General features: G+C 41.2%; 1 protein-coding gene across 1 annotated transcript; it reads right to left on the bottom strand.

Moving 5' to 3' along the window:
• Window positions 1-12,239: 12,239 nt before the first annotated feature.
• Window positions 12,240-13,250, bottom strand: LOC129251313 (uncharacterized protein K02A2.6-like). The gene has a single exon (XM_054890677.1). It carries the CDS (start codon window positions 13,248-13,250, stop codon window positions 12,240-12,242), a length of 1,011 nt encoding a protein of 336 aa, XP_054746652.1.
• Window positions 13,251-20,638: the final 7,388 nt, after the last annotated feature.

The following is a 20,638-nucleotide window of genomic DNA, read 5'->3' as shown; positions in this document are numbered from 1 at the left end:
CAGCGTTACTGCTGCAAAAAGTACATCAACCTATCGGTTCAACAACAAGGCAGCCAACAGTAATAAGTTCGAAGAAGTTTTAGATGAGCAGCTCAACATAAAAGGTATTTCAAATGTAATACTGTAGAATCTCTTACTGGAACTATCAAGAAGGCGTGCTCAATATCTATTAAAATTCGCGGACGTGGCAAAGCAGCAAATCCATGGTGGATTAATGTACTTGAGGATCTTAAGAAAAAGTACATCCAACTTCACCATAAGCTAAGCAATTCAAAATAGTCAACATTCGACAGCAGTTTCTATGGAAGATACCAATGCTAAACGCACATATGCCGCCGCACTAAAGAAGGCATCAATTGAGCACTTTCGAGAATTCTGCACACAACAATGCAAAGAAAATGTCTGGTCACTGACAAACCGATTAATCAAGGATTCACCGTTACATCGACCTCCAATGACACTTCAATATAGCGGACTATAATGTGATACCAGCGCCGGCACAGCTGAAGCTCTCCTGCAACATTTCTCTCCTGACGACACCGTCTACTCTACGCGTGAACACCTCCACCGTCGGAATAGAAACAAAAATTTCGTTAACACACCCAAGAATGAACCATTTACTGAAGAGAAAGTACTCGAAGCGTTAGTAACTATGAATCCAAATAGAGCCCCAGGTTTAGCTAACCTCACCTCAGACATATGCTTGGCTTTTATAAAGAAATACCCCACATTTCTCACAGCTCTCTATATTGCGTGCCTCCGTGTGGATTACTTTGCAAACATTTGGAAAAAGGCTTACATTAAAATTTTACCAAAGCTAAACAAAGTTGAAACTAATGAGCTAGGATCTTACCGCCCCATAGGACTCCTTCCCGTGTTCGGAAAGCTGTGTTATATATCATGCTGAAATGAAGCAATTATGGTCTTTAAAACAATATGGTTTAAAAGAGCAGGCCTCAACTTTGGATGCTTTGCGTAACGCAATTGAAACTATTGGGAAGGAGAAACTGAAAAAGCGGCAAGTAATTTTGTGTCTGTAGACATTAAACGTACGTTTGATCACGCTTGGTGGCCGGCGCTCTTAAATCAGCTATAACGAATGAAAACTCCGTCTAATATTTACAGGCTTGTTATAAATTATCTTACAGATCGCAGCGCTTCACTAAACTACGCCGACGCCACTGCAACAAAAGCAACAACTAGAGGCTGTATCCAAGGGTCTGTATGTGGTCCAATTTTTTGGGACATTATCATAGATGAGCCGCTGCCTCAAAGGTGTGGAATTCAACGCCAAAACTGTAAAAGAACAGCAATTTTACACTAACGATGCTCTGCGACTAATATATATACGATAATTGGGGAGAGAATGTGAAGTTGATTTAGTGATACCAAGCCATAGGATATGGCATTTAAAAGTATTGCTAAACAAGCTGAACTATTTTTAATTGGCAATCGACTAATCTTCGTCAAAGAAATTAAGTACCTGGGTGTAATAGATAATCGACTGAGATTCATCAACCATGCTAAGTTCGTTGTCGAAAAAGTTCAACGAGTATATAAAAACTTATGCCGACATGTTAGACCTACATGGGGTGTACATGCCGCAAACGTTATCACAATCTATAAACAAGTTGTGGAGCCAACTATAACTTACGCTGCAGGTATATGGGCAAAGCCATACAGTTTAATCATATTCGCCGTCTTCTCCGCTCGTTCCAAAGAAATTTCGCTATACGAGCAATAAGAGGCTTCCACACAGTTTTCGCTAATTCGGCTCTGGAGCTTGCAAGATTCACACCGCTGCATCTGAAGATAAAAGAAATTATGCAAATCGAAAATGTCAAATTATCTGGAGAAAATGATGAAATAGTAAACGTTATGGTTGAACAACGTACTGCACCAAAAAGCCAACTGCATCCTTCTAAGCGTTTTGAAAGTATAGCATCACAACAGGAAGCTGACAATATTATCGATGCAAATGCGACCCACATCTATACCGATGGAAGCAAGTTTAAAACAGGCGCTTGTGGATCAGCTTTTGTCGATCATAAACAAGATGACGACTGGACATCAGGTTAGATTAGGTTAGGTTTGGCAGCCGCGCAACGAGTCCACTTAGATTACGAAATGGGTCCGTTGTGAACCGCGGGGGCTGGGCTCCATATTAAACCATTCTGAGCTTTTGACAAAGCGTAAAAGGTTGTTGATACCTAAAGTATAATATATAGATTGTCTATATTCGTTAAGAAGTAGGATTTTAAAAATCGGTTCCTGCTTCTGGTTTGAGGTGGGCATGTGCAAAAAAGGTGTTGAATTGTTTCCAACTCCTCCTCATTTCTGCATCTACGACAGAAATCATGCGTGTAAACGCCTAATCTCTTTGCATGATTTCCTATGAGACAATGTCCTGAGAGGGTCCCTATTAAGATCCTGATTTAGCCTTGGCCATGTTTGCCTAGCAATTTCACAGGTGTTAACGCTAATCCATCTTTGATTTGCAGAACTGATTAGTGCGTCCTTAATGAGAAGATTACAAGTTGCGAGAGGTATCTCCATAAAATTACTTATGTCTGGCATACAGGTACCTTCTCTTGCAAGTTGGTCTGCCCTACAGTTCCCTGGTATATCTCTGTGGCCTGGAACCTAGCATAAGATTATACGATATTGTTTGGCCATCTCATTTAGAGATTGGCGACAACGTAAGACACTCCTTGATGTGGTTTGGAATGCATCCAGGGCTCGTAGGGCAGCTTGGCTCTCTGATAGAATGCAGATATCCATTGATGATATTCTGTTTATCTTTAACCATTTTAAGGCTTCATGAGTAGCGTTTATTTGCGCTTGAAAAACACTACAGTGATCCGATAATTTAATAGAAAGCTCTTCGCAAAATAACCTTGATCCTACACCAGTGTTCATTTTAGATGCGTCCGTGTAGATTTTAACGGGTGTGTTGGGTGTTGGATCTTCTTCAAACCATTCCAGTCTAGAAGGGATTTTCATTAGGAAATTCCTTTCGAAGCAAAGAATGGGGGGGTGATAATCACAGTCATTGGGTATATACGTGTAGGAATCTAAGATGGTTGAATGTCCATGTGTGACAGTCCTCGCTTTCCGCCGAGGAGGACGATGAGGACGACTGTACGTCACGTAAATTTAAATTACATGACATATGCACTGCCTTCCAGGCTGAAGCTTTAGCAATTGACACTGCACTGAAGTGGGCTCAGAAAGAGTTGAAAACGGAAAAACTAGTCATATATAGCGACAGTCACCTTGTTTGGAAGCTATCCAAAATCGGAGCAATCCTAACCCCTTAATTGCATCAAGGGACACAGAATTGACTTTTACTGGGTCAAATCACACATCGGTATTGAAGGAAACGAGCTCGCTGATGAGTAGGCAAAAGAAGCTGCAAATCAAGGGGTCGATCTAGTATACACGGCCTTTCCTTTAAGCTATGCTATACGGCAAATACGTCTTAAAATATTCGAGTCATGGCAGCAGAAGTACGCCGATGATACCACCGGCTCCATTACAAAAACTTTCTTCCCAAATCTTGAAGATACTCAACTATACCGACAACTCTTTTGGATATCATTCGAATTAACACAGCTCTTTACTGGCCATGGTTTCAATAAGGCATACTTAAAGCGATTCAAAATCATTGACCAAGACTGGTGCCCGTGTGACCAACTCACTGCGCAAAGCATGCATCATCTTTTGCACGACTGCCCACGCTTTCACAGTGCACGACAGAGACAGGAAACATTCTGTGCACAATATTATATTCGAGCATTTAATATTAAACAAACTTCAAAGTATCCTAGTTTGATAACATCATTTAATGATTTTGTCAATAAAAAAAAAATTGATAATTTAAAAAAACTTCAATACTTTACACATTCCTACCTCATGTCTTAATCATAATAGTAATTTAGTAAAATAATTATCTAACTGCTTTTATCCAATCGCAGGCATTTTATTTCAGTTGGTCTTGTTAACTATAAAATATGTCATATTGCACATATGTATGAAAATACTTGCACTAAAACACAAACTTATTGAAATAACAAACTACTCGAAATGTGGTAAGCGCGTAGAGACCAAGAAAAAACAAAAATCTCCATGTACCCAACTTTTTCAATATCAGGATGTTTATTCCGTCAGGGCCACTGGCTTTAGAAGGTTTCATATGTTTGATGCCCCCTTGAACCTCGTCGCTGAACAAAACAAGTAGCACACTGTTGTTCGTCAGTTTGTGCAGCCGTCTGGTAGCACTACGGTTGGATCTGTCGGTCGGAGGATGCAGAATGAATTGCCGGCCAACGGATCGGAAAACGCGCACCCAAATCGATCATGTTGTGATAGATGGTAGACACGCTTCTAGTGTTCTAGATGTACGTACGATCCGAGGATCCAACATCGACTCGGATCATTTCCTTGCTGCCAAACTACGCACACGCCTCTGTGCAGCGAAAAGCGTACATGTAACTGCACAAAGATTGTTCGACATCGAAAAGCTGCAATCTCAACAGACAGCCAGAAGATTCGCCACTCGACTCTGACTCCTGCTCTCAGAGAGCACTGCCCAAGAAACTGGCATGCACGAGCAATGGACAACATTTCTCGTTCTCTACGTACCGCCTCCGAAGAAGAAAACGGATTTCAGCGAGCCCGAAAAAACAGTTGGTAAGGCGAGGTATGTAATGCTGCTGCCGAAAGAAAAGATGCTGCCTATAGAACCACGCTGCGATCAGGCTCAACGCGAGCCATTTGATATCGCTATAGAGAGCTAAGAAAGGAAGAGAGACGTATTGGAGAGGAGCTTGAGATGCTGGCCAACAGGAACAACGCCCGAAAATTCTACCAGAAAGTTCGGTGGCTTACAGAAGGTTTCAAAACTGGGGCGTTTTCCTGTAAGAACAAAGACGGCGATCTGGTGACTGACATCCAGAGCATTCTTAAATTATGGAGGGAACACTTCTCGAACCTGTTAAACGGTGACAGCTACGCATGTCACAGAGATTGTGGAGATCCCGATACCCCAATCGTTGACGACGGAATTGTCGTTCCGCTACCCGACCATGATGAGGTGAGAAAAGCAATATCACGGCTAAAGAACAACAAAGCCGCAGACGCCAACGGACTGCCGGCTGAACTATTCAAACATGGCGGCGAGAAGCTGGTAAGGTGCATGCATCAGCTTCTATGCAAAATTTGGTCGGATGAAAGCATGCCTGCCGATTGGAATTTAAGTGTGCTCTGCCCAATCCATAAGAAGGGCGATCTTGCAATCTGTGCCAATTAGTCTTCTAAATATCGCCCATAAGGTTCTAGCGAGCGTATTGTGTGAAAGGCTGAAGCCCACCGTCAACCAACTGATTGGACCTTATCAGTGTGGCTTTAGACCTGGAAAGTCTACCATCGACCAAATACTCACAATACGCCAAATCTTGGAAAAGACCCATGAAAGGAGAATCGACACACACCATCTTTTCGTCGACTTGAAAGCTGCATTCGACAGTACGAAGAAGAGTTTCCTGCATGCCGCGATGTCTGAATTTGGTATCCCCACAAAACTAATACGGCTATGTAAGATGACGTTGCTCAACAACAGCAGCGCCGTCAGAGTTAGAAAGGACCTATCCGAACCGTTTGATACCAAACGAGGTTTCAGACAGGGTGACTCGCTGTCGTGTGACTTCTTCAACCAGATGTTGGAGAGGATCGTACGAACCGCAGAACTTAATCGCTCAGGCACAATTTTTTATAAGAGCGTACAATTGTTGGCGTATGCCGATGATATTGACATCATCGGCCTTAACAACCGCGCTGATAGTTCTGTCTTCTCCAAACTGGATAAAGAGGCAAAGCGAATGGGTCTGGTGGTGAACGAGGACAAAACGAAGTACCTCCTGTCTTCAAACAAACAGTCAGCGTTGACAGTTTTAGTTTTGAGGTTGTAAAGGACTTCGTATATTAAGGAACCAGTATTAACACCGATAACAATGGCAGCCATAAAATTTAACGTAGAATCTCTCTTGCCAACAAGTGCTACTTTGGACTAAGTAGACAATTGAGTAGTAAAGTCCACTCTCGACGAACAAAACTAACTCTCTACAAGACTCTCATCATGCCCGTCCTAACGTATGGCGCAGAAGCGTGGACGATGACAACATCCGATGAAGTGACTCTTGGAGTGTTTGAGAGAAATATTGCGTAAGATTTTTAGACCTTTGCACGTTGGCAACGGCGAATATCACAGACGATGGAACGATGAGCTGTGTGAGCTTTACGACGTCGTAGAAATAGCGCATCGATCAAAGACCCACTGGCTACGCTGCCTGGGTCATGTCGTCCGAATGGATACAAACGCTCCGGCTCTGAAAGTATTCGATGCGGTACCAGCTGGTGGTAGCAGAGGAAGAGGAAGGCCTCCTCTGCGTTGGAAAGATCAGGTGGAGAAGGACTTGGCTTCACTTGGTGTGTGCGATTGGCGCCGGTTAGCACGAGAAAGAAACGACTGGCGCGCTTTGTTGAACTCGGCTAAAAGCGCGTAAACGGTTATCGCGCCAATTAAGAAGAAAAAGAAGATGCTCACCTCAATGGTTTATGTCGGAGCTCCCAAGAGAGTGTAATAAGAGTTAGCATCGGAGCCTATAACTAGAGCTAGCTTCCTTCGCTTGCCTTCCTTAACCAGCAGCCTACGAAACTCATCCGGCGATGCTTCCTTCTTGTGTAACATATAGCAGGACCCACGAAGTAGTAGTTCATTCCTATAGCCGTGAATGGTCAATGACACGGTCAGGTCATCTATGGAGAGATTGGTATTAAAGTAAGATTAAGTATTACTGCTCTTATCCTGATCGTAGAGAACAGGAAGTATGTGTTGTAGTTTGGTGAGTCCAGTTCAGATACCAAGTTTCCCGAACTGATCCAGGGTTCTGGACTAGAGCCACGTCGTAGTTGACCCCGTCTAAATTTTGCAGGAGCTCAACTGAGTCTTTCTTGCGTTTGTGAAAGTTAATTTGAAGGAACTCCAGCATCAGGCTTTGATTCCTTCACGAGGTTGGACACCTGCTCCAGCTCACACACCTTCTCGTCCAAGAGGTTAAGACGGGTTTCGAGAATGTTTTCAATTCCGAGTTCCTTCTCCACCTCCCCAGTTTTGAGCGCGTTTTTGTTTTCATGCATTGGGTTGCGGTTTTTGAGGCGAAGGAACCCGTTTCCAATGCCCCACGCCATTTTCATAAATCGCTCATACAAAATATCCTCCACCGTTTTATTAATTTGGAGGATGTAGTTTTGGCTTCCATCTGCGTTCGCTGATTTAGCCACTTTCAACACCTTCCAGCCGTCTGTAGGTACATCTTTGTTCTGCATTTGTAGCAGACGCAGTGCATGCTCTGGGCTTACAACTTCGCCTTTAGTATCGACGGTGCACAGGCCTTGAAGCTTCTTCACAGATTACTGGTTACTGCAGCTCACCCAGCGCGATTTGCAGAGTGAGCACGACCCCTTTCAACTTCCTTTTCAGCCTATGCCAATCGTTCCGTTTCTGCATGCGTCAGATTGGTCATTCCACTAAACCGGTCGCAGATTTTAATCGCAGCCGTGCAGCGTGGTTTCGCTTTCATCCTCTTCTTGGTTGGCTTAGCTCTAGGCCCTTTCTTACTCACAGAACTGGCACATTCAAGTTTCACCGGAGAGCGAAGTAAAGCTTCTTCCTCGCTAGTATTCACGCTTGCCACATTTTCCAAGTTCAAGTTTTTGCGGATTATGGCACCCGTGGAAAAGGATTACGACCACTGTATTCCTCCCGTTACAATAGAAGTATTGAGTCAGTATTTGAATTCATTTTTTTCGTACGACCACCTTCTCACAAGGCAAGCGCAGTGGTCTTAATAGTATAAAGGGAAATTCAAAGGGTCCACCACGGCAGCGTTCCATGCCGTGGCAAGAGCACAGTTACTCCCTAAGGCGTCCCGGTGTTAGGGAGGAGCCATTAAGATACAGCCAGTCTGGCAAACCCCCTGGCTGCAAACCATCCAATGGGCACGGTGTCGCATAACACCCTGGACTAGGAGGTGGGCAAAGAGAGGATATAATGGGATGACGGGGGTTTAGGAATAACAAGATATCTTCGTCGGTACGGTGATCTTCGAAGGGTGATTGTATGTTCAATAATTTCGCTGTAAAGCGGATTGATGGCTAGCTAATCCCCATATGGAGCTTCCTTCTTAGTTCATGTTAAGTTAGTCCCCATGATATGGGGCTCAAACCACCACTTAAGCCTCACTATTAGTATTTGTGATGAAGTTAGTTTTATTTAAACATGTAAATATTAAAAAAACAATAATTTTTATTCGAAATGGTCACCATTTGCGTATACACATGCCTTCAAACGATTAGGCCATTCAGCTATTGACGCAGCCCGGTTTCCATGGATGTTGACGTCACTGCTCAAACCAAAGATTGTTTGAGACTCTCCAAATTTCTGCAACTTAGTTTTCACAACTTCTTGCTTATGTATGTATGTATATATGTATTGTCAAATTTATAGGATGTTACGATAAACTTTCGTTCATTATTATGAAAAAGTGCTTGAACTATCTGCAATTTGTCTCTATTCGTACGTATGTAAGTATGTGTGTAAAGGTATATACCTATGTATATAAAAAAAATCGCAGGAAATTTGAATTCTCAGCAGAAATTTTGTATTAGCATAAGTTGGGCATAAGTAATGTTGAAGAAAAAAGTCAATGGTTCATATTCGTTTCAAACATGAGTATCGTTAAAGTCATCGGGCTACTAATAGATACAATTAAAACGTTACGAAGCGAAAATTCAATCAAAGAAATGTATTAGAAAGGACACATTGATGTCAGTAAAATCAGAAAGAACTGGATTTAGATTAAGGTATGTATTACACGAGTATTTGCCACCGGTTTCAAATTCTACATTATCGTGCGCGGCGTATTTTCCGAATATCAGCTGTGTACATAATGTAGTTTTAGAAAACAATTGGCAACCGATTACTGAATATGTGTAAATAAGGATTTAAGCATAAAGATATAACGAACAACGCAAAATTTAAAATCCCTTGAAAGCAACAATTGATTTTAACGTAATTGTTTAGCATGTTAAAACCAGTTGAGGCTATCTGGGATTTTTTTAAATTTAAACAACGATTATTAAACCTTCTTCTTCTTCTTAATTGGCGCGATAACCGCTTACGCGATTTTGGCCGAGCTTAACAAAGCGCGCCAGTCGTTTCTTTCTCGTGCTAACCGGCGCCAATTGGACACACCAAGTGAAGCCAAGTCCTTCTCCACCTGATCTTTCCAACGCAGAGGACGCCTTCCTCTTTCTCTTCTACCACCAGCTGGTACCGCATCGAATACTTTCAGAGCCGGAGCGTTTGTATCCATTCAGACGACATGACTCAGCCAACGTAGACGCTGGATCTTTATTCGCTGCGCTATGTCTATGTCGTCGTAAAGCTCATACAGCTCATCGTTCCATCGTCTACGATATTCGCCGTAGCCAATGTGCCAAAGTCCTAAAATCTTCCGCAGAATCTTTTCCTCAAACACTGCAAGGGACGCCTCATCGGATATTTTCATCGTCCAATCTTCTGCACTATACGATAGAATGGGCATGATGAAAGCCGTATAGAGTGTTGTTTTTGTTCGTCGAGAGAGGACTTTACTGCACAATTGCCTACTTAGTGCAAAGTAGCCCTTGTGACAATAAAGATTCAGACCCATTTGCTTTGCTTTTTTATTCAGCTTTCAAAAGGTAGAACTAACTACGCGGTTGTTAAGGTCGATGATGTCAATATCATTGGCATAAGCCAGCAATCGTACATTTTTATAAACAATTGTGCCTGAGCGATTAAGTTCTACAGCTCGGACGATTTTTTTCTGCATCTGGCTATGCAAATTACACGACAGTGAGTTACGCTGCTCGGAATATCGTTTGATATCGAACGGCTCGGAGAAGTCTTTTCCAAGTCTGGTATTGATCAACGTCATCTCGGTAAAAAGGAATGCAGGGATATCGCGGCATATATGTATATATAATATATAAAGACTTTTCCAATAACAGGTGTTAATTAGATTAGATTAGATATGATTAACGATTTTATATGGCCAGAATTGGATGGTGTTCATCTGGAGAACGTTTATTTTCAACAAGTCGGCGATACGTGCCACACAAGCAACGAAACCATTGATCTTTTACGGGAAAAGATTCCGGACCATGCTATCTCTCGAAGAGGTGATCACAATTGGCCTCCGAGATCTTATGATTTAACACCTTGTGACTTTTTTCTTTTGGGTCACGTGAAAGAGAAGGTCTACGTCAACAGCCCAGGGTCGGTTGAAGACCTCAAAGATGGAAGTCGTGAGGCTATCGAGGTCATAGGTCAACCACTTTGCAATTCAGTTATGGAAAATTTCATGAAAAGGATATTGTCCTTAAGCGTGGTCGTGGTGGCCATTTTCCAGATGTTATATTCCACTATTAACGGCATACCTTCCTCTTTATAATGAAATAAACATCCGATTATTTATATTAAATAGCATTTTCTTTTGAATATCAGAGGTGTTATTCTCTTATAATATAACCCTATATATGTACCTCCTGTCACACGCTATATAAATATATGGCTCTTACACCCCTTATATTATGTTTGGCTGAGCTTCTTCTTTTATTTGCGGTATGCGTTTTAATATTTTTCCAAAAATAAAAGAGCCTACAGTTCGGATGGCAGATGGTTTTTATGACGAGCTTTTTCGTGGCAGAAATGCAATCGGTGGTTTCTCATTTGGTGTTTCATGTCCGAAGATTCGAGCCTGTGCACCTCCGAATGGTAATAACGCGCCAACCCATTCGGCTACGAGGTTCCTATAAGACAAATTTGTATACGTACCCATGGCAGCCGGTTCTATGTTACCAGAATGACTCGGGGTTTTCCCGACCAAGAGTGGTCTAAGTGGTATGTGGCCACGTGTTGCTCTAGTCATCTGGCGTTCTCAGCTATTACGGCTGCCATCTTGACAAAAGTGCTTGCGCAAGCAACCATCAATACAAACCCGACCTTAACGGTTTGAAGGAGCTCACAGAACTTACTCTTTGTTCACTAACCCTATTCCCTTCTTAAATCCCACTCCAACTCCAGTAAGAGGACTAACCAGCAGCTCTTGGTCCCCGCACAGTCTGTTCCGTGTGTCAGACCAGAGTACCTCGGAATCTGACATCAGTCAAATGCAATTCTTAAAATGGCTGGTGCCATTTTCGGAGGTGCTCTGGCCTGCGCACCACCCGAGCTTGAACACTCTACTACGCTGCTCCCTCTTGTAGAGCTCTGCATCCGCAACCTCTCATTGTGGCACGGTCACCTATCACCATCACGCTACAACAACAACAACAGCGGAATGCACAACAGGGCCAACATAGACAACGGAGGCAGCTTTAAACTCCTTCAGTTCAACTGCAACGGACTCATGATTAAGATTGACGAAATAGTCGATTTCATGGGCTAACATGGAACCCCAATAGCTTCGGTCCAGGAAATAAAACTGCACGAACCTCCCTGATAACCAGAGAGCGCTATAATGCGTGTGCACAAGATGGCGAGTGAGAAAGTAGTGGTGGCCTAACTTTCTAAGTCCACCACACATCGCATCTTATAGATGAGGCCATCGACCCAAGGGACAGCACCTTAGAATGTCCAGGAATACCTGTCTGGTCAGGCTGTGCCGAGCTCGAAATATTTAACTTATATACAGGGTCCGGCACTCGAAGTCTAACAAACTTCAGATGCCCGTGCTTCAGCTGCCTCTTAGTTGACTAATACTCTGGTATTGTTTACAAGCACGCGGAAGCATTTTGCCGAGAGTAAACGCGAAAAAAGAAAATCAGTAATCACTTTCAGACGTTATAGTGTGATTGCATTATATTTGTGTAATAAATGAGACCGACGCGCTTTCCATCTAAAACTGTACTGCTTTATTTTATCCAAATTCTATACAGAGTTGCATAATTTATGTTTGCCAGTGTTACCTAAGTAATAAGGTGTAAGCAGTGTTGCATAACAACTTACACATAAGTGAATTTATAACACTACTTCACCCTGAAAGAAAATGAGTACATAAAAAATAACTTAATATAACTGTGAACAATACAAAAATTGATTGGTATACAAAATAAAACAAAGCAACACTTTACGATTATTTACGAAAATCTTTCGCTTCATAGCGATTAATATTCTGTCGAGTGCGTGAGCTTCTGTGAAGTTGGAGATACCCTTGTGATGAGCTATCTTCCATAGGCTGCACATTCGGTTCGTCAGGTGTCGGTGTAGAGTCGTCTGCTTTCGGAACCCAAGCTACCAAATCTGATTCTGCTTGGGAACTTACGTTGGTGCTAAACCTGGATTTAAGTTGGTTTACATGTCGTTTCAAGTACCCGCAGGAAGTCTTCACGACGTAGAGCATCTTTCCGAGTTGCCTTGTAATTATGCCTTGTAACCACTTTTCCCCTTTAGCGTAGTTTCGAGCGAAGATCGGTTCGTTTATGCAGAACTTGCTTTTGCGTGCTCCATCTTTTGTTTTTACCTTCGATGTCTCGAAAATCTGGCTTAGCAAAGTTCGCACCGGTCTGCCATGTAGAATTTCGGCAGGCGATTTTCCATCAGCGTTAGGCATGGAACGATATGTCGATAAGTACTTTGTTACAGCTGCTCTTAGCTGTAATCCGTCGTCAACGTTTTTCTTCACGGCGGATTTGAACGTCCTAACAAATCTTTCAGCAAGACCGTTAGATGCCGGATGGAACGGTGCGCTAGTTAAGTGCTTAATACCCAGCTGAGCGCAGAAAATCTTAAACTCCTCTGAGGTGAGCTGTGGACCGTTGTCACTTACGAGAGTTTTTGCAACTCCTTCGATAGCGAAAATTCCAGCTAGCGCAGAAATTGTATCAGCTGTAGTTGTAGTCGTCAGTTGAGCAATGAATGGAAATTGCGAGAATGCATCCACACAAATGAGCCACATAGAACCGAAAAACGGACCTGCAAAGTCGATATGGACCCTTTCCCATGGACGGTTTGGTTCAGGCCAACCTTCGTATTCTCGTGCTGGAGCAGGGTTTACAGCTTTGCTTATGTCGCACTTTGCAGCGAGCTTGGCGATATCGTTGTCGATGTCCACCCACCATACGTGTTGTCTGGCTAATTGTTTCATCCTGGATGTACCCCAGTGATCATCATGAAGTAATTGAAGAATTTGTTGTTTCAAAGATGCTGGAATAACTACACGGGTATGTTCCGCTTGAAACCATAGAAGATTGTTAATTATTGTCAAAGAATTATTCCTATTGAAAAATGAACGAAGATCAGAGTCTTGAGGAGGTAGCTTTTCTGGCCACCCATTTTTGACAAAGGCTGTAACTCGGCGTAGAATTGCATCTTTCCCGGCGTGCTTTAAAATAACGTCTGGATCTATCGGCGTATTAATTGTTTTAACGTTTAAACAGGATTCTTGTTTGTCGAATTCCTCATCAGGCCCTAGCGGTAGTCGTGATAGCGCGTCTGATTTCCATTTTCAGCAGTTTTGCGATATTTGACATCGTACTTATATGTAATGAGCGTTATGGCCCAGCGTTGCAACCGATGTGACGTCATTGTTGGTAATTGACTGCTTGGGTTAAATATGCTAACCAGCGGTTTGTGGACAGTTATTAACGTGAATGGTCTACCATAAAGATATTGGTGAAACCGTTTAACCCCAAAAATTATAGATAAGCCTTCTTTTTCTATTTGGCTGTATCGAACTTGATGTTCGTCAAGCGTCTTTGATGCGAAAGCGATTGGGCGCTCACTGCCATCAGGATAGGTGTGCGAAAGCACTGCACCAATGCCATAAGATGAAGCATCAGTGGCAAGCACTACAGGTAATTGCTCGTCGTAGTGCGCAAGTTGCGTAGCGTTAAGAATATGCTGCTTAAGTGATGTGAACGCTTGTTGTTGTTTTGGGCCCCACGTAAAACGAACGTTTTTTCGGCGTAGCATATTGATAGGGGCAGATATCTGGGAGAAGTTTGGTATAAAATTATGGTAATAGTTAACCTTACCCATGAATGCTTCAACCTGCTTGATGTTTTTAGAGGCTTAAGATCTCTTACCACTACCAGGCCGGATTCGTCTGGCAAAATTCCCCTGCGCTGATTTGTCGACCCAGATACTCGATCTTTTCCTGGAGAAAAAAACACTTTTGCTGTTTGCATTTAATACCGTTGCTTTGAAGAACTTGGAGAATGTTTTCGACGCGTTGCATGTGCTCATCGAATGTTGGCGCTGTGATGTTGATGTCATCAAGATAATTGCCACACCCTTCGATGCCTTGTATAAGTTGCTCGAGGTACCTTTGAAAAATTGCTGGCGCGCTGGCTATTCCATACGGAAGACGTTGGTACTGATATAGCCCCAACGGCGTGTTGACTACCATGATTGCTTTTGAATCATCGTCTAGCTCCATCTGCAGATACGCGTCCTTAAGATCAATCTTACAAAAGTTTTTACCGCAGCGAATTGCGTGAAATAGACTTTCACGTGTAGGCAATGGATATTGCTCTATATCTATTTGCGCGTTGACAGCTTGTTTAAAATCACCGCATATACGTACTGACCCATCAGGTTTAGGTACAAGTACTATAGGCGATGACCATTGCGAAAACCTGATTGGTTTCCAAATTCCGGCGTTTGTAAGTCTTTCTGCTTCTTTTTTGAACTCAGACATTTGCGAAAAAGGCATTTTTCGGCTTTTGAAAAACTTAGGCGTTGCGTTTGCTTTTAACTGCACGGTAGCTTTGAAATTTTTTATTGTGCCAAGTGCTGGAGTAAACACCTCACTATACTTCTCACAAAGCGCGTCCAGTTGTTTCACTTCTTTCTGGGTGATTTTTGAAATTTGCTTTATTTCAAACCCAAATTGTTTGAACAAATCCACACCAAAAAGATTGTCACCACTCTCAACGTTAGCTACCACAATATCAACTTGTTTTATTTTGCTACCACATTTCACAGTTGCACACAGTTCACCCAGCACTGGAATATGCTTTTCACCGAACCAGTATACAATTCTTTTAGTTGCGCGAAGTTTTGGGCTATTTATTTGTTTATATGTATTTAAGTTCATCACCGAAATTGTAGCACCTGAACCCATTTGAAATTTTATAATTTTATCTTCCACTCGACTACTATTTGTTAATGAAAAGCTATTTAGCAAACAGATTCTTTTATGTGAAATATAGAGACAAATACTCTAATATTCAACTCATGGAAGCCGGTGTACCTCAGGGCAGTGTACTAGGGCCTGTACTATATGTGCTGTACACAGCTGATATTCCCCTGCCTGCAAGTATCGACATGATAGCAACTTTTGCAGATGACACTGTCCTATTGGCAACTCATAAAACCTTAGAAGCAGCAACAAACAAGTTACAACAAATTTTGAACAAAACACTAACATGGTTTAATGCTTGGGGTATACAAATCAATAGCGGCAAAACAATTCATGTAGTTTATTCCAACAAGAAAGTAAGACACAAGAATCTGACAATAATCCACTCACAAATCCCAATAGACACCAAAGCAAGATACCTTGGAATGACTATTGACTCCAAACTTCTCTGGAAAGAACATATTACGATGAAAAGAAATGAGGTAAAAAACAGATTCCGACAACTATATTGGCTACTTGGCAGGCGCTCGAAACTGTCATTGCTGAATAAAATACTTATATACAAAACTGTGATTGTGCCAATCTGGGCATACGGCATAGAAATCTGGGGTACTGCAAGCAAAAGTAACATTAACATTATTCAACGACTACAATCAAAAATACTCAGAACTATAACCAATGCACCTTGGTACATCCCAAACGAAGACATTCATCGCGATCTCAACATCGAAACAATAGCAGAAATCATCCGCAAACGCAGCACAAATCATATTGTCCGTTTAATGAATCATTCCAATAATGACATGCGACAACTCCCAACAGCAGAAAGGGCAAACTCTAGGCGGCTCAAACGACCAACCCCAACTCAGCTGATAACTAGAATAATTTAAAGCTATGCACATACCTACACTTGTAAACTCACACAAAAACTTAACCCAAATGTAATATTGATAATGATTAATGTTATAAAATCCAAGCTGCAGAAAGAATTACTTAGTGTCATACGACAGGTGTAATTAATAAAGGAGGCAAAAAAAAAAAAAAAAAAAAAAAAAAAAATAATTTTTCCGAAAATTTGTAAATTAATGTAGTTTCTATTATTTTCTGTTTTTACAACTCGTGTTACACTGTGCACTGTATCGATATTGTGTATATGTTGATTTGCTTTTTTGTTTTTATTTTTGTTCTCGTGGAAGTTTTTGCTTTGTTTACTCATACACACTTGCACTATATGGCCTTTTTTACCACATTTGTTAGTGCCCATTTACACGATGTCTCCACTGGTAGGGAAACATTTTGTTCGGGGGTGAAGGACGGCCGGGGAAGAGGGAAGGGAATTTGTCTCCTGTACTGGCGACACGCTTTGCTCTTCTTATTCGTATTTCCAATCTTAAAGCAATTTTTGACAGTTGCTTCATTCGTTTTCTGCTTTTGTGGAAGAAAGTTCTAAGTTATGTGTTGGTTTTCATACAAACGGAAGAAAACAACGATGACAAACATCCGAACGCTGCTTGGGAAATGCACGATTATTTTTGGTAGTAAATTAGGTATAATTTAAAATAGTTATGGGACATGTTTATGTTGATTTCTAATTTTTCCCTGCATTTCTAGATACTCAAGTTAATTTTAAGTTAATTATTTACATATGAAGTATTTTTAATTTAATTTTTTTTATTCAAGTATAAGAATTTATAAATATATTTCAATAAAAAAAACAACAAATTATTTATTATTTAACCAGTTTGCATTTTTCATTCATATATTTAAGAAATTTTTGACGAACGTTTTCCGCTTTACATGTAAGCGCGTGCGAGAATACTTCCGAACCATACGATGCTAAAGTATTAAATGTCAAAATGTCGCGGAAAACAATTTTGTCCGTGTGCCCGCGAATGAGACATGAAAAGAGAATTTCCAGTGTCTCCATTCCAGATGTCTCCGTGTGTAAATGGGGTGTTACATATTGCGTTTCTGAACTTGCAGCTTTGTCGCGAATGAGAACTGCCACAACCCGAGCAAGATTTAAATTTTGGCAAATTCCCGGTACTGCAATTTGCTTTTGTTTTTTGAACATTCACAGCGTTAACTGGAATTTCTTTTTCACACACTTCTTCTTTGATTGCTTGTACTGTTTTTGTTGTTGCTTCAAACGACTCAGCTATGAGCATGACGTCGGCAAGGGTAGGTTGTAATTTTTGAAGCGAAGCGGAGCGGACAGCGTCGTGTGGTGTGTGCGTGTTGAGCTGGTCGCGGATCATCTCATCGATGTATGTGTGAAAGCAGTTCATTGACCCGATTTACACGAGGAGACATCTGGAAGGGAGACACTGGAAATTCTCTTTTGATGTTTCATTCGCGTTCACACGGGCAAAAATGTTTCCGCGACATTTTGACATTTAATACTTTAGCATCGTCTGGTTCGGATGTATTCTAGCACGCGCTTACATGTAAAGCAGAGAGCGTTCGACAGCAGTTTCTTAAATATATGAATGAAAAATGCAAACTGGTTAAATAATAAATAATTTGTTGTTTTTTTTTTAAATATATTTATAAATTGTTGTACTTGAATAAAAAAAATTAAATTAAAAATACTTCATACATAAATAATTAACTTAAAATTAACTTGAGTATCTAGAAATGCGGGGAAAATTAGAATTCAACATAAACATGTCTCATAACTATTTCAAATTATACCTACTTTACTAGCAAAAATAATCGTGCATTTCCCAAGCAGTGTTCGGATGTTTGTCATCTTTGTTATCTTCCGTTTGCTTGAAAACCAACACATAACTCAGAACCTTCTCCCACAAAAGAAAAAAACAAATGAAGCAACTGTCAAAAATTGCTTAAGATAAGAAATACGAATAAGAAGAGCAAAGCGTGTCGCCGAGTACGGGAGACAAAATCCCTTCTCTCTTCCTCGACCGTCCTTCACCACCGAACAAAATGTTTCCCTTCCAGATGTCTCTTCGTGTAAATCGGGTCATTGCGGAGCACACGAATTGACACTCTCTTGCAAGACCACGAATTTCGGCTACATAGTGCCCATTTACACGAGGAGACATCTGGAAGGGAGACACTGGAAATTCTCTTTTGATGTTTCATTCGCGTACACACGGGCAAAAATGTTTCCGCGACATTTTGACATTTAATACTTTAGCATCGTCTGGTTCGGATGTATTCTCGCACGCGGTTACATGTAAAGCGGAAAACGTTCGTCAACAATTTCTTAAATATATGAATGAAAAATGCAAACTGGTTAAATAATAAATAATTTTTTGTTTTTTTATTTAAATATATTTATAAATTGTGGTACTTGAATAAAAAAAATTAAATTAAAAATACTTCATACATAAATAATTAACTTAAAATTAACTTGAGTATCTAGAAATGCGGGGAAAATTAGAATTCAACATAAACATGCCCCATAATATATTTTAAATTATACCTACTTTACTAGCAAAAATAATCGTGCATTTGCCAAGCAGTGTTCGGATGTTTGACATCTTTGTTCTCTTCCGTTTTCTTGAAAACCAACACATAACTCAGAAACTTCTCCCACAAAAGAAGAAAACAAATGAAGCAACTGTGAAAAATTGCTTTAAGATTGGAAATACGAATAAGAAGAGCAAAGCGTGTCGCCAGTACAGGAGACAAATTCCCTTCTCTCTTCCGCGGCCGTCCTTAACCCCCGAACAAAATGTTTCCCTTCCAGATGTCTCCTCGTGTAAATGGGCACATACTCTCTGTAAGATTGGTGCTGCTTCATGTCCCGTTTGAAAGAATCGTAACGTGCTGCGATGATGTGTCGCCTTGACTGGAAATGTTCTGTTAACTTTTCCGTTAATTCTTTGAATGTTTGTTCTTGCAATTTAGTACTTCCAAAAAGATTTTTTAGAAGTTCAAAGACTTCTGCACCAATCCACGACAAGAAGAAGGATTTTTTCTTTTCAGCACAATTGACACCGTATGCACTGAAATGTTGGTTGAGTTGTTCCAAATATGACTCCCATGTCTGCTGATCTTTGGAAAACTTCGGGAATGAAGGCACTATGGTAGAAGTTGTACCACTGGTTATACCATCTGCTTGCTTTTCGAGCAGCGCTTTCATTCACTTATTTTGCTGTTCAAGCAAATTTTTCGCGAACTCTTTCTGTTCGATTAAGAGTTTTTTTAAAACTTCACTGTCGTTCGACATTTTTATTTTCCTCGTCGCCAATTGTAATAAATGAGACCGACGCGCTTTCCATCTAAAACTGCACTGCTTTATTTTATCCAAATTCTATACAGAGTTTCATAATTTATGTTTGCCAGTGTTACCTAAGTAATAAGGTGTAAGCAGTGTTGCACACATAAGTGAATTTATAACAATTTGGCTCCCAACCAGCGATTGTTCGTGAGCTCGAACACCTTAAATTAAATCAAGTTTTTGTTTATCGTACTATTACTCATTACAATGATACTGGTACTATCGCGAAATGTCGTGGAGTTTGTCATCAAAAGACTCAACATCAACGTCACGTGAAATGGTTCAAAAAATGAAGAAGCGACTTGAGCGAAATCCCCGACGAAGTGCCAATCAAATGGCGAAGGAACTGCAAAAATCTCACCGTAGCATCTGCCGCATACTTAAAAATTATTTTAAAGCCACACCTAACAAAATCCAAAGGCACGTCATGTAAACCAAAGCAGCAACAAGTCAGACTTGAGAGAGCGAAAAGTTGCTTCGCTTGGCCTAAAGCGGTCAATTTCTGAACATTGTGTTTTCTGACGAGAAAATTTTTTCAAATTGAGCAACTCGTAAACTCCAAAAATGATAGGATATATATCTGCGACCGTTCACACGAGAATTTGAGTCATCGATTGGCCACCAGGAGGCAGCACCAGCCACAGGTAATGGTTTGGGCCGCTTTAACCGCAGATGGTCGCTCTCCAATCGTTTTCATCGAGCCTAGTGTCAAGGTAAATGCGAAATATTATCGGGAACGTATTCTGGAGGTTGCTTTGAAGCCGTGGGCAGACAAACATTTCGGTGGCAGACCATGGACATTTCAACAGGACTCGGCACCATCTCACGAAGCTCGAGGGAACCAAGAATGGCTAAAAGACAACGTTCCGAATTTCATCACGTCCTCAGAATGGCTCTCAAATTCACCAGACGCGAATCCGATGGACTATTCTCTTTATCCTGCTTTGGAGAGCAAGGCCCGAACTAAAAGATTCATCAGTCTCGAGGTGCTGAAAAGAGCCAGTGTCCGCGTGTGGGCCAAAATACCTGCAGGTCACATTCGGGTAGCTAACGATTCGTTTCTGGACTTTCTCAAGGCCATAGTCAAGGCAAAGGGTGTTCATATCAAACAAAAGTAAATTGATTCTTAATTTTGTATTAT

The sequence above is a fragment of the Anastrepha obliqua genome, unplaced genomic scaffold (assembly GCF_027943255.1).
Source record: "Anastrepha obliqua isolate idAnaObli1 unplaced genomic scaffold, idAnaObli1_1.0 ptg000012l, whole genome shotgun sequence".
In the NCBI taxonomy this organism is placed as follows: Eukaryota; Metazoa; Arthropoda; class Insecta; order Diptera; family Tephritidae; genus Anastrepha; species Anastrepha obliqua.
Note: the sequence above shows the minus strand (reverse complement) of the source record. Positions and strands in the feature narration are given on the sequence as shown.

What these genes read in the sequence shown, in the direction of transcription:
- LOC129251313 (XM_054890677.1), bottom strand. Translation starts at nt 13,250, where the DNA reads ATGAAACAATTAGCCAGACAACACGTATGGTGGGTGGACATCGACAAC.